Below are 13318 nucleotides of genomic sequence, written 5' to 3'. Positions count from 1 at the left end.
CGAAACTGAAGAACTTGGAAGACTCCATCCGTAACCTGGAATGGGAGTCCTCTAACGGTCTAAGACACTCGAAATAGTTTCTCAGAACTTATGACAGAGAAAGATCAAAGAAGTCACGGGGTTTCTAACAGGACACTGTCTCGAACAACTCAGTAGATTGAAGTTGAGAAACAACAGTGATTGCAGTTTCTGTAGGAAAAAAGAAAAAACACCAGAAACCGTTCGTGCCACAAACGTCGGTACGGCTAATGTCAAAAAAGATGGAGAGCTGGCCTCTGTGGAGTCGTTTGAGATACTGGCTTTTGGCAAAGCCCTTAGGTTATAAGTCGTTATAACTCAAGAAAGGGGAACACACAATAGATCTGTAAGGTCGCGGTGATTAACCGTCCTAAACATTCTACAACATTCTACTTGGTATTTTTGGAATCAAAGAATCATCAAAAAATCATTCATTGGGCACCATTTACCTCTATACCTGGGTTTCTTAAACTTTTTGCAGTTACGGACCACTTTCGCAATTTCTACAATTCCACGGATCCCTATCAGAAATAATAGAAAAAAATAAAAAAGCCTTATTTACATAAAAAGAAAACGTTTAGTAGATTTATTACACGTACACTAGTAAATTAGTGAGAAGGGTGCAGTTGTTTAGCCTCAATGAGAACGTTAAATTGTGGGGTTATCTTCGACAAGGCAAGGCGCATATCATCTGCGACATTCAATCGGTTGCGACTTTTTGTTTTTATTTAGACCACAATGAGACCATAACCGAGAACCCTGCCTCGCAAAGGTACGCAGTAGCAAATGGTATCAGAACGGACATAGCTTGCTTGACAAGAAGAGGGTAAGCTTGACTTAAAGAACACCAAAACTCGCCAAGATCTTTTGCATAAAGTTCAGCTTTCAAAACTTATTTTGATCTCATGTCAATTAAGTCATCTTTAATGAGATCGTCATCGGTGATATTATCCGTGTCAATTATAAATGGACCCCGCACCCACGTTTTATTTTAAAGCGATTCTAAGTTAAAGTAGCCCTCAAAAGAAGTTTGCAATGTATCCAAATGCTTAGACACCTCTTTCTGTAGCATTTTTGATATCGTGTTGCCGTCACCTTGTGCTATTAACTCTTCAAACATCGGAAAATTTGCAAAGTTACCAGATTCCACCTTCCTTTTCCAAAGTGGCAGTTTACATATGAAAGCTTTCAACCGTTCAGATGCATCCACGATGGTCACCGCAGAGCCCTGAAGAGACAAGTTAATCTCATTCAATTGAGTAAATATATCTGCCAAATACGCTAGACCCCGTACCAAATCTTCGCTCTTAAGATATTCAGACAGTGAATTTCCTTTATCTTTTAGAAAAAGTAACACTTCTGTCCTCAATTCAAACAATTGCTTTAAGACCTGTCCCCTTACCAGCCAACAAACTTCTGTGTAGTAAAGCAGTACTTCATGTTCTGACCCCATTTTGTGACAAAGTCTTTTAAACAGTTATTTAAGGCTCTTGCTCTGACGAAGTTAATTATTTTGACTTATGTAGATATAACTTCCTTCAGAAATGTAGATACAGTCCATGAAGCCAAGGCATATCGATGTAAGACACAATGAGTTATTATGACATGAGGGATCTCTTTTTTGACGAAAGCCGCGAAACCAGACGTATTACCAAGCATTGCAGGAGCTCCATCGGTGCAGATACTACCAAGTTTAGTCTTCCAGTCTATATTCTGTTCGTTGAAAACCCTTTTTGTCATTTCAAAACCATCTGAAGCCTTTGTAGTCTCCAAAAGTGAATTGCAAAAAAGAAACTCTTCTTAAATACTACGTGTGTCTTATTGTATGTAACGGACAAATACCAAGAGTTGGTTACATTGTGACACATCGGTGCTTTCATCCAATTGAATGCTGAATGGAAATGGTTAAGCAATTAATTCTTCAACAACTTGTTGTAAAACATTTGACGACATTTTAACAATTCTAGAATGAATAACATCATTTGATAAGGGAACAGCTTCAATTTTGTTTTTTTTGATCCTTACCACAGACAAATTCCACAATATCCAGTGCGCAAGGTTTCACTAATGTTTCCGAGATAGTGTCTGGCTTCTCTTGCTGAGCAATACGGTAAGCAACCTTGTATGATGGCCTCAAGACATGGACATTTTGTGTCGGTGTGAATCCAAGTTTAGGTAAAGTGCCGGATTTTTCAAACCGAGCCTTCTTAGTACGAAAATCGTCAATGTCGTCGGAAACATTTCCAGGGTGGACAGTTTTAAGATGTTCTGATAGTTTCGCTGGCTTCATACTTCCATTAGTAAGCACTTTACTGCATAAAAAGCACTGCGGTTTTTCAATTTAGTGATTAAATACCTACTGAATTCGCCGCCCTACGCTATTTCTTTTCTTAATAAATATGTTTACAGTTAACTGGCGTAATGTGGACCCTTGCTACAGATGCTATTGACCCCTAAGGGATCCATGGACCACACTTTAAGAAACCCTGCTCTATACAAAACTGCTTCGTTTGTCCGTTAGAGGACATCAAATTTTAAAAAAATAAACACATTTTTTAAAATATGTTAAGAACCGTTATTCCGATTTGAATGAGATTTGAGGTGCCTATGTTTTAAACACCTTAACGTTTCACTTTCTGAAAGAACAAGAAGTACGGGAAGGGTGAAAACTAGCCCCACCTCTACATAAATTTTAGTAGAAGTATTCTCCAACTTCGATGGCTACTTTTTTTTCGTAAAATGGTCCTCCTAGTATTTAAAGATTAGTAAAAAAACGCCAATGCGCATAATTTTTAAGAAAATAAAAATGTTTTTCCGAAATTCACTTACAAAAGTTGACGATTTAGTTGGCGAAAATATGGAATGTTATGTTAATATCACAAATATTTTTGACGATAAGCTTTATAAATTTTATAATAATTATGGTTTAGGACTGATTTTAATTACAGTTCCAATGAACTTACTTTGGTTCCAAAAATACGTAGTAGTTCTATGTCCACGAAATATTGGCACGCCCTTTATATCAATAGGTAAATTATATAAATTTTTAATAAAAAGGTGTGGCAAAAAAACTTTCATAGTCTAAGGAAATACTATACTCAATATCATAGTTTATTCATCAGTCAGCTAGTCATCTTCATTTTTTGATTAAGTACCTGTGCTGAACCTGCCCCGTCTATTCTCGTTAGGATTGTTCCTGGATGTAATAGTGCATATTATGATGCATAATTTACATTCAATATTATGTACTACAATGAAAATATATGCACGATTTGAATAGGCGTCATATAGCTTTGCATGTAGAATAACCAACTGTCAGAGTTTTGTTCGAATATTGCGACGATACTTCAAGTTAAATTACCACAGACAGATGTACATTTTCAATAGAATATACACAATTTTGAGATTGCCCGATGCACAATCAAAAATGTTCAAGGAACAACCCTGGGGTTCTAGTACACATGCACACAGTTAAAACACTAGTCTCGAGAGTTTTTATCGTGTTTTCTTTTAAGTAAAATTATATTTTGGCACTACATGTACATTTTTACCCAAGTGAGACACCCCTTGGATCACAGTCTATTCATTAGACAGCCAGTTGACCTTATATCATTTTTTACATGGAACTCTGTGTACAACTCTGTTTACATAGATATGCGCTTATATTATGTAATAAGTCCAATGGAGCTTAGAATTCGATGAAAATATTCAAGGAACAACCCTGGTTCTAGTAGCATTAGTACTAGAACCAGGGTTGTAACCAAGTAATTTAATTAGAATTTCAGTATAAAAATAGAAATATATCCATCGTCTAAGGCATATTTACAGAATGTTCCTGCGAACCATGTGTGATTGCTCCAGGAGATATTTTGTCTATTTCTGTAAACAGAATTAGCGATAAAGCCTAAATATATCAACCACAAGTAGTCGTACAACGTAGTTCACGCATTCATTATAGTCCTACAATATGGCCAACACCTCGGCCAACACATACTTAGTAAATTGTATTTTATGTGTCATAGTGGGAAATGCATATAATTGAAAAACTTAATATTTTTATTATTTAAAAATATTTCATATATCAAAGCAGGCCAGTATTACACTACTTACCACTAATTTACACACAAATTTCTTTGTCAAAGATTTAATTTTATCAAAGAATTTGACAGTGTAATATGTGTGATTTTATAAAATATTGTATATTAACAATGTCAACCTTTTCATCAAATATCTTTTATAAAAGATCTTTGACAAAGAAATTTCATAGTGTAATACTGGTCATATTTCAATCATAATAAATAGGTATTATTAATGTTACTTACATAAATTTATCCTAAAGGAATGCATTTTAAGTACTTCTATATCATTCTACTTGGTATCTGAAATAAATAGAAAAATAATGTTAAAACCTTCTGATAATAATATAAGTATATACAGGTTGTCCCAGAAATAAGTGCAAGTATTTTAAGGGCTGGTAGATCTGGATAAAAGAAAAACATATTTTCTCTTTATCATTTTTCAAATAAGTCCAAAATAAGTTAACTTAAATTAAAAATTTCAAATAAAAATGATTTTTTGTTAAAATTTTGAGAACCACTGGATCTCTTTCTGGATTTTCTTTCTTGTAAATTTAATCTAATACCTATATTGCCATATTATCAAAAAATATTACTATTTTTTTAACTAAAAACTAAAAGAAATTCCAAAAAATTTTTCAAAAAATTTTTAATTTTCAAATTTTTTTTTTCGCGAAAAAACCGAGAAAGAAACCTCATAGGCATTTTCTGGGGTTGAAATATACTACCAGTTAAAATACTTGCACTTATTAAATTTCTGGGACACCCTGTATAAGTTTATTTTAGTACTCCAATAATAGAAGACTTCCGCTATAAGTCGCTAACCGTTGATGAGGGAAAGATGCATATATAGAACTATTAAAAATAATAATAATAGCTCCCGTATATAGCGTTTAACGCCTTGGGAGTAGCAAGGCACAGCTTGCCATGCTAGAGCCGTTCGGTATACAAGGAAAGTAATGTGGCTAGCACTACGCTTCAACCGCCTATTATTATTACTTCAGGAGTGTGAATCCCAAGTACTCATTTAAGGCTGAGTCGACCTAGGTACCCAAACTATTTTTATTTTAATAAAAATAGTCGGCTGAAAATGGCGGGTGTAGGATTTGAATCCACAACCTTGAAATTGGTAGACGAGAGCCTGTACCTCTACGCCACCGGGCACCATTATATAAATATATATATATATATATATATATATATATATATATATATATATATATATATATATATATATATATATATATATATATATATATATATATATATATATATAGAACTATTCATATAGGTAAATCGGCCAAGGGAAATCGCTGTAAATTATTTTCAAGTTCGAAAGTTGGTGGTCGTTAGAGGACTTTAGCAACACAATTAAAAAAATAATTGAATATGTTGAAAATTGAAAATATATATGCATTGTATTCTTCTTCAACCAATTATACACTTTCTTTTCTTGACTTGATCATTTTATTGTCAAAAATAAAGTGCTGGGGAAGATTTAACATTTTTTCATTCAAATCTCTATATCTCTGTTTTGGATTAACTGATATGATTAAACTTGATGTGAATATAGAAACAACGTCACAGTGACATCTTTTTTGATACCAAGTTAATTAAAATCGGTTCATCCAAGATATATCAACATTTGAATGTAAAAAAAGCTTAACCCCCCCCCCCCTGTGAGGCTATGTGAAAAGCAAAACTTACGGAAACAATCCGCAAGCCATTCAACAATTGAAAGAAGAAATTAGGCGAATAATTAGTAACATAGATTCTTCAGAAATGTGTGCTGCCAAAGAAGTCGTAGTGGCCATTTGGCAGATATTGTGTTCCACGTATAATTATTGTACACTGTCCAGCTACGCCCTGCCATAACTAACTTTTAGATATGTTATGAAACTTTTATTTTATTCGTTATCTATATATGATTTTTTTATCTATATATTTATTCGTTATCCATATATAATTGGAATATGTATCGGAATTTAATTACCTCGGCAGTTTGATTTCGGAAAAGGCAAATATCGACTCTGAAATTCAGCACGGAATCAGCAGCGCCTTATGAGGATTCTGGAAATTAAAAGACAGGGTTTTCTACAATCATGACTTGAACACAAAAACGAAACTTGATGTGTATTGAGCAGTAATAATCCCCACCATATTATATGGGAGCGAAACCTGGGTGCCGTACCGCCGGCGCCGGCACACGGTAGCATTAAACAAGTTGCAATAGAGACACCTTAGACAACTGTTAAGAATCAAATGGTCCCACCATGTCTCAAACGTATCAGTGCTTGAAAAAGCAAGCTGCGAGAGCGCTGAAGTCATGATTACTAAATCTCGCTTAAGATGGGCTGGCCACGTATGCAGGATGCAAGAAAACCGCCTACCGAAATCTCTTCTTTACGATGAACTTGTAGAGGGTAAGAGGAAACCGGGTGGACAACTCAAAAGATACAAGGATGTTTTTCATGAAAACTTAAAGGGTATAAGTATGCAGCATTAGTGGGAGGAAGCAGCGCACAATGGAACGCAATGGAAGAGAATTGTAAATTCAGTTAATAACGACAACCAAAAAGTAAAGAGGCAACAAAGTAATGAGATTCCGGAGTGCGGAAGAGAGAACATCACGTATCGGGCTTTTCAGTCACAAAAGCTCATAACAGGAAACGCCTTGCGTAACCATCTTCTGATGCGTGTCAAATACTCGTCAGCGAGTAATGGCAGTAATAGTACTAGTAATAATTCGTTATCAACATCCGAAACCTCTTATTGGAATACCCCTTAGTATTTTTACGAGATAAAGCAAAAATGGTAAAAGTAATTTAAATCAAGGATTTTTTAATCAAGAATCATATCAAACTCAGGAGTTTGATTGGTTTTTGACCTTTACTCATTTCATTTCACTTCACTTAAAGAACGATATCACTATCGATAATATTGATAATAATCTTGAAGCGAATTTCTCTAGAAAAAACCTTTCAATTTGATTCTTTCAAGTGAAACATTGTCCATTAACTTCAAATAAACTCATAGAAGTTGCTTTTTACGGTTCCTATTGAAAACTGATTGTTTTCTCTGTAGATACAGCATACAGAAGACTATACATAACATCTCCCCGTGCATTTTATTCATCCGAAGGTCCACCTATGCACGAAAAAATGGCCGCTCGTTAAAATTGTTGCGAAACGAGTTCGGGGGACGGACGGCCAGAACGAGATGCCGAGACTTACGGAACACCGTCGTCCCATGCGTCAGTAGTCGGCCCGGAGAAAAACCAACAAAAATACGACGCCGGATAAATATGATCCATTCGCGAGGCCGAACGCCACCAAATGAAGAAATCGATACCGAATGGGACCGGGGGTTCATACTGGGAGAACGGGACAGATGAGGCGGGAGAGATCTGGAGGAAACGAGGATGACTCCAAGGCAGAGTAATGGAGCGGCTTTTTTCTTTACTAGTTATTTTCAAATACGTTTTTAGGGATCTTTTGATGACGATCGTATGGTTAAATCGTAGGAACATAAAAGCATCGCCTATTCAGTACCAGCTTATGATCTTCAACGTCAACGTCATCGTAACTTATGATCTTTCATTGAAACAATGTAATCCTACGCTATGGGGGCGTCCATTAATTACGAACCAAAAGGGGGGAAGGGAAAGGGGAGGGGGTTAAGCCGAATCTCACGTAGAAATGGCAGATATCACGTAATTTTTTTGGGACAAAAAATATTAAAACATGTGAGAAAATCAGATTAATTTAATGTTAAACATATTTCTAGACTAAAATATGTCGAACTCTGACACAATTCTTGTGTATATTAAAATTCATGAGTAGATGTAAAGTGATTTAGTAATTAGTAGGTACCTATACCTATTGACATATCAAAAATGTGGTCCCCGATTCCTTATTAGTTGATTAATGATGGCGCATTGTTTAAGTAGCTAAATCAGAGCGACGGTGAAGAAGCAGATGATTTTACCGAAAAAAAATCTCCTATTGATCTATCAGCGATTTTCCCTCGTATACAACTGGCTGCTTCCTTTACAGCGTAAACCTCTATTGGTAGAACATTAGAGCCATCCGATGATAGCCAGAGATCGTCGGATAGTTCTAGTTCCTCTGAGAAGATGCTTGTGGCTCCTGAAGTCACGGAAGCATTTGTGTAGACTGCTATCTCTTGAGTGTTCATTACTAGGTTGCTTTTCCATTCTTCTCTTGTGAGGAAGCGAATCAGTAATAATAATATACCTCTTTCGTGATCTTTTCTCCAAAATCATGTTTGGTAAAAAAACGAGATTTGGTATGTTAGTATATGACATAAGTTAGCAATTGTTTTTGGTCACTTCCTGTTTCACCGGAAATGACTACAACTTTTGATTTTTAAATGTCACCCTCGGTATGAGAACTGAACTCTGAACACCCTGGACACTCTGAACAGACTGACATATCATATGTCAACTTTTGACATTTTCTCATAATATGATTTATTTCAAATTGTAACATGCGGTTCATAACGACAATTTGACTCAAAATACCAAGTGTGTGTCGTAAAAAAATCCTTTTCCAAATATTCTAATGGAGCCACCCTCGTTCCATTTCAAAAAAAATGAGATATGATTAAAAATACGATTTGGGCATCTTTTAACCGGCCAGGACAAGACACAAAAAACGAGTATTTTAAAAAAGTATTTTAAATTTCAATCTAGAGTGCCATAGCTGTGTTAAAAACACTAATTTTTAATCAAGGAGCCTTAGAAAAATATATTTGAACGTCTAATGATCAAATATATTTTTCCAAGGCTCCTTGATTAAAAATTAGTGTTTTTAACACAGCTATGGCACTATAGATTGAAATTTAAAATACTATTTTTTTTAAAGCGAGAATTCAAAAATTGACATAATGTGATAGGTATACCATTCTATTCCGAGTGACATTTTCTATCGAATAAAATAAAAAAAAACAGAGTATGCCATTTAAAAATCAAAGTTGTAGTCATTTCCGGGGAAACAGGGAGTAACCAAAAACAATTGAATGTGTCAGTCAATCCTAATTTATGTCAAATACTGACATACCAAATTTCGTTTTTTTACAGTTGAGGGTTGGAACCTTTGGTGTTACACAGCAAAATAAAAACACTAAATCACCACAATACACCAAAACACTTTTACTTTTACACTGGACGCGCGTTTCGCTAACCATGTTAGCATCATCAGCAGATGATTATAAACTCAAAAAAACTCAGTTTATAATCATCTGCTGATGATGCTAATATGGTTAGCGAAACGCGCGTCCAGTGTAAAAGTAAAAGTGTTTTGGTGTATTGTGGTGATTTAGTGTTTTTATTTTGCTTCGTTTTTTTTATTTGAAACTAACTAAACCATTCGTGCCATGAATTTTGGTACGACTGATATTGGAGATGGAGAACTACCCTCTATAAAACCGTCCCAGATACTGGCCTTTGTCAAAGCCCTGGGACTGTATGATGAGTTATGATTCAAGAAAGGGGGACACAATGGATCTGTAAGGTCGAAGTGATTAACCCCCCTCCCACTCATTCTAAATTCTAATTCTAATATGGTTAGCGAAACGCGCGTCCAGTGTAAAAGTAAAAGTGTTTTGGTGTATTGTGGTGATTTAGTGTTTTTATTTTGCTTCGTTTTTTTTATTTGAAAAAATAAAAAAGTTATACGGGTGAGCCACTTTTGAGACGCACCTGGTATAGTCCGTTTTCTGGTCTAGCAGATGTGGACTCGTGTTCGCACTTGAAAATATGATCATGCAGCACATACTTTTAAAGTACTACATTGGTTAAATATGAAAATAGATTTCCTTTGAATAATATATCCCAATATATTGATTTCGTATAAACCATTATGTCTCTTCAATAAAATTCAGTTGAGACAAGAGGCTCATAGTATTAAATGGTATTAATATCCGTCATAAAACTAATATAACAGTTCCTTACCATAAAACCTTCTTGAAAAATACCCTCCCTCGCCCCTCCTCCACATCCTACGAAATGTCTTTCAGTTACTCGGTCTCAAAGATCTTTCTTCTTATTTTTTGCTCAGGTACCAACTCACTTAAGTTTCACGAGTAATGCAAAGAATAAATGTATTTTGTATTATATTCTATTGTTTAATTATTTCGCGATTTTTAGCTTTTTGCTTTTTTATTTAACATATTCAAATTTCTTGTATTTTTTTCTGGAGTTAAAGTAGGGCAGAACTTAATTTTTATGTTCTGAATTTCGCTCCATTTTCCGCAAAAATATGTTTTATTCTGTTGTTTTGCTAATATTAGAAATTTATTGTATTTAGTTTTTAGTTATATCAATGTGTTCGTGTTTAATGTATTATTACTTTTCTGGTATTTATTTTTGTGTGGGAAATAAAGACAATTACATACAAATGCCTCGCCGTAATTAACTTACATGTTTTTACTCCTGACACATATAAATATCAAAGCTTTTTCATAAGAACTGTGACACTGAAGTGCCAAGGAACATTATTTACACCAGTTTTTTAAATAAAAACCTCTAAACCAATAACCAAAACAATTTATTTCTATTGTACTTTAATTAACTTATTGTCGAGGCTATTGTAATTCTATTTGTATATGTATGACACAAATCAGGCGTTAATAGTGACGTAACATCAAATTTAATCGTTAATATTTGACATATCAACGAGCATATCATAAATGATTAAAGTAGATGCAGTAAAACTTACAGTAAAATCATTCATATTGAAAAAACAAGCCGTAATTTATATGTACCGACATATTAAAATAATAAGCATTTTAACGATTAGCAAATATACACCAGAAATTGATTTAAAAAAAAAAAATATTTATATTTTTTTAACTAATAATCATACTTCTCAAACATTCTATTCTTTAATACTATCTTGTTTGAGTATTAAAAAATAAATTTATAAGAATGTGACTATTGTGATTCCCATATTCCCATTCCCTTATCTGACGATGTAGAATGAATGTAGAAGGTTTAGGTGGGGAGTTAATCACCACGACCTTACAGATCTATTGTGTGTTCCCCTCTCTTGAGTTATAACGAGTTATAACTCAATATACAGTCTCAGGGCTCTAACAAAAAGCCAGTATCCGAGACGGCTCCACAGAGGCCAGCTCTCCATCCTCGACATCAACCGTACCAAAGTTCATGGCCGTCGAACGGTTGTCGTCTCGGCGCACTCAGTAACAAGGTGTTCTGGTGTTTCCCCATTTTCCCCACAGAATCAGCATTCACCATTGTTTCTCACCCCGTGACAATCCGAAGATTGTTTTTACTTAAATCAAGAAAAATCTTCGATTTTTCTCGGTCGTAATTTCTAGAGAACTTTTTCGAGTGTCTTAGACCGTTGGAAGACTCCCATTCCAGGTTACGGATGGAGTCTTCCAGGTTCTTCAATTCCGCATTTAGTTTGTTTCCGCTTGAAAAACATAACGGTTCTGGTCCAGTTAGTGGAGTGTTCGTTCCTTTTCTAGCTAGATCATTTGGTTTTTCATTGCCTTTTTATCCCTTGGTGAGCGGACACCCAGAGTAGGAAGACTTTAGTGTCTTTGCCTAATTTGTACAGCTTCTCTAGGCATTCTTTGACCAACTTACTGAGTTGATCGCGTTTAGTGCTGTTTCACTATCGGATAAGATTATTTGAGGATAGTTAAAAAATAGCGCTTAACCACATGTGATCTAACACCACAATTGAATGTAGTAGACAATGATGCAGTCGAGGATGCAGTAATGAAACCGAGATTGAAACTAAAAGAATTTTGGATTTCCATTGTCTTTATTTATTTCAACTTATACAACGTTTAGGTCAGTGATACATTTTACTGAAACGCTGTGTAGTTTAAAATAAATAAAAACAATGGAAGAACGAAATTATTTTAGTTTCTATAAATATTTGATATTTTAAGGTGCGTTTTTGTGTCATAATAATAATTATTTTTTGTTAATAATCATATTTGTGTCAATCATTATTTAATTAAAATAATAAAAAACTGTCTGTCACTGTAGATACTTTCCACACACTCCTTTTCATTAGATTTAATTAAGTACTTTTTTCTTGGTTTTAATGTGAATTACTCGCATTTTACCTTTTTTAGCCTGAATTAAAATTCTAAATCCTAATAGAAATCCTCAACACCTACGTACTTAGTGTAAATAACCCTCTACACATACAATTGTAATAAACGCAAAAACGCCAATCGTTTAATTTCAGTTACACTGCACTCTCGGTTGCAACGTGTGCACCTGTAGCTCCCTTGAGGGCACGTTTTACCCAGTATTTACTCTATGTTTCTAACGTTTATCATTAGTCCATTAGTGTTAACAGGTAACATAACGCTATTTACCAATATGGGATAATTCGTATTAACAACTTATTTGTTTAACTCTTAAACATCCAATTATCTTTAATTTGATATACTTATATGCTTGATTAATTTCCAATTATTAACATCTAAACAGGGATATTCATCAAAAATATGTCTAGTCTTCTTCTTCCTAGGAGATGCGAGACCTTGTCGTTGGTGGGGAAGCTCCTAGTCAGGTGCTAAAGGGAATCCCCTCTGGCACTTTGCCTGGGTCTAAGGACCATCTCACTGTCTTGGCCTGACTGTAGTGTCGTGGCCATGGATTTGCACCAAGAGGAGACCTCACTAAAAACCTAAATCCTATGACGGCGAATATATACTACGAAAGCCACTATACTTGTCTCTATCTACACTAGCCTCTATACTGGTCTCAACCTCAACCTTGGGGCACTAGGAGGCAACCCACTTTATTCTCGTCTCCCTTACTTCTACATGTGGGGCTCTGTAGAAGTGGACCGACTAACCCTTGCGGTGTATCACCAGCTTTGCCAGAACTCCAATGTAAGGACATCGAGTTGGCGAGTCATGAACTCAAGGGAGAAGGCCCACGGTCAGGTCCTCACAATAGGAATTAACCACAAATTCACGGAGGCCATAGAGAAAGAGAGATATATCCTCTATCCGGGACAACATCGGTATCAGGTCAGGAGTCAAGGAGACCAAGTTAAAGAGGTGGAGAAAATAAAAACAGATCCTCCAGCCTCCACCTTAAGGGTAACTTAGCAAGATTGAAGACGTACCTAACAGGTACAATCACCCAATGGTCTTCGTATCCACTGATACTTACGGCGTATGTGGTAACGGAAAATCGTTCTAAA

General features: G+C 35.2%; 2 protein-coding genes across 9 annotated transcripts in view; both read right to left on the bottom strand.

Annotated features, from left to right (window-relative positions):
* LOC115889103 (bromodomain adjacent to zinc finger domain protein 2B-like) overlaps positions 1-13318 on the bottom strand; it is a 160087-nt gene that overhangs the window by 133891 nt on the left and 12878 nt on the right. For all 8 annotated transcript variants that reach the window (XM_030909020.1, XM_030909027.1, XM_030909021.1 and 5 more), the window contains exon 2: positions 4341-4397. The gene's annotated coding sequence lies outside the window, so the exon portion shown is untranslated. The remainder of the gene's footprint in view (positions 1-4340; positions 4398-13318) is intronic.
* On the bottom strand, positions 1010-1471 carry LOC115889090 (protein ZBED8-like). The gene has a single exon (XM_030909006.1). The coding sequence runs from the start codon at positions 1469-1471 to the stop codon at positions 1010-1012; it is 462 nt and encodes a 153-aa protein (XP_030764866.1).

This window comes from Sitophilus oryzae, unplaced genomic scaffold (assembly GCF_002938485.1).
Source record: "Sitophilus oryzae breed Bouriz unplaced genomic scaffold, Soryzae_2.0 scaffold_810_pilon_pilon, whole genome shotgun sequence".
Taxonomy (NCBI): domain Eukaryota; kingdom Metazoa; phylum Arthropoda; class Insecta; order Coleoptera; family Curculionidae; genus Sitophilus; species Sitophilus oryzae.
Note: the sequence above shows the minus strand (reverse complement) of the source record. Positions and strands in the feature narration are given on the sequence as shown.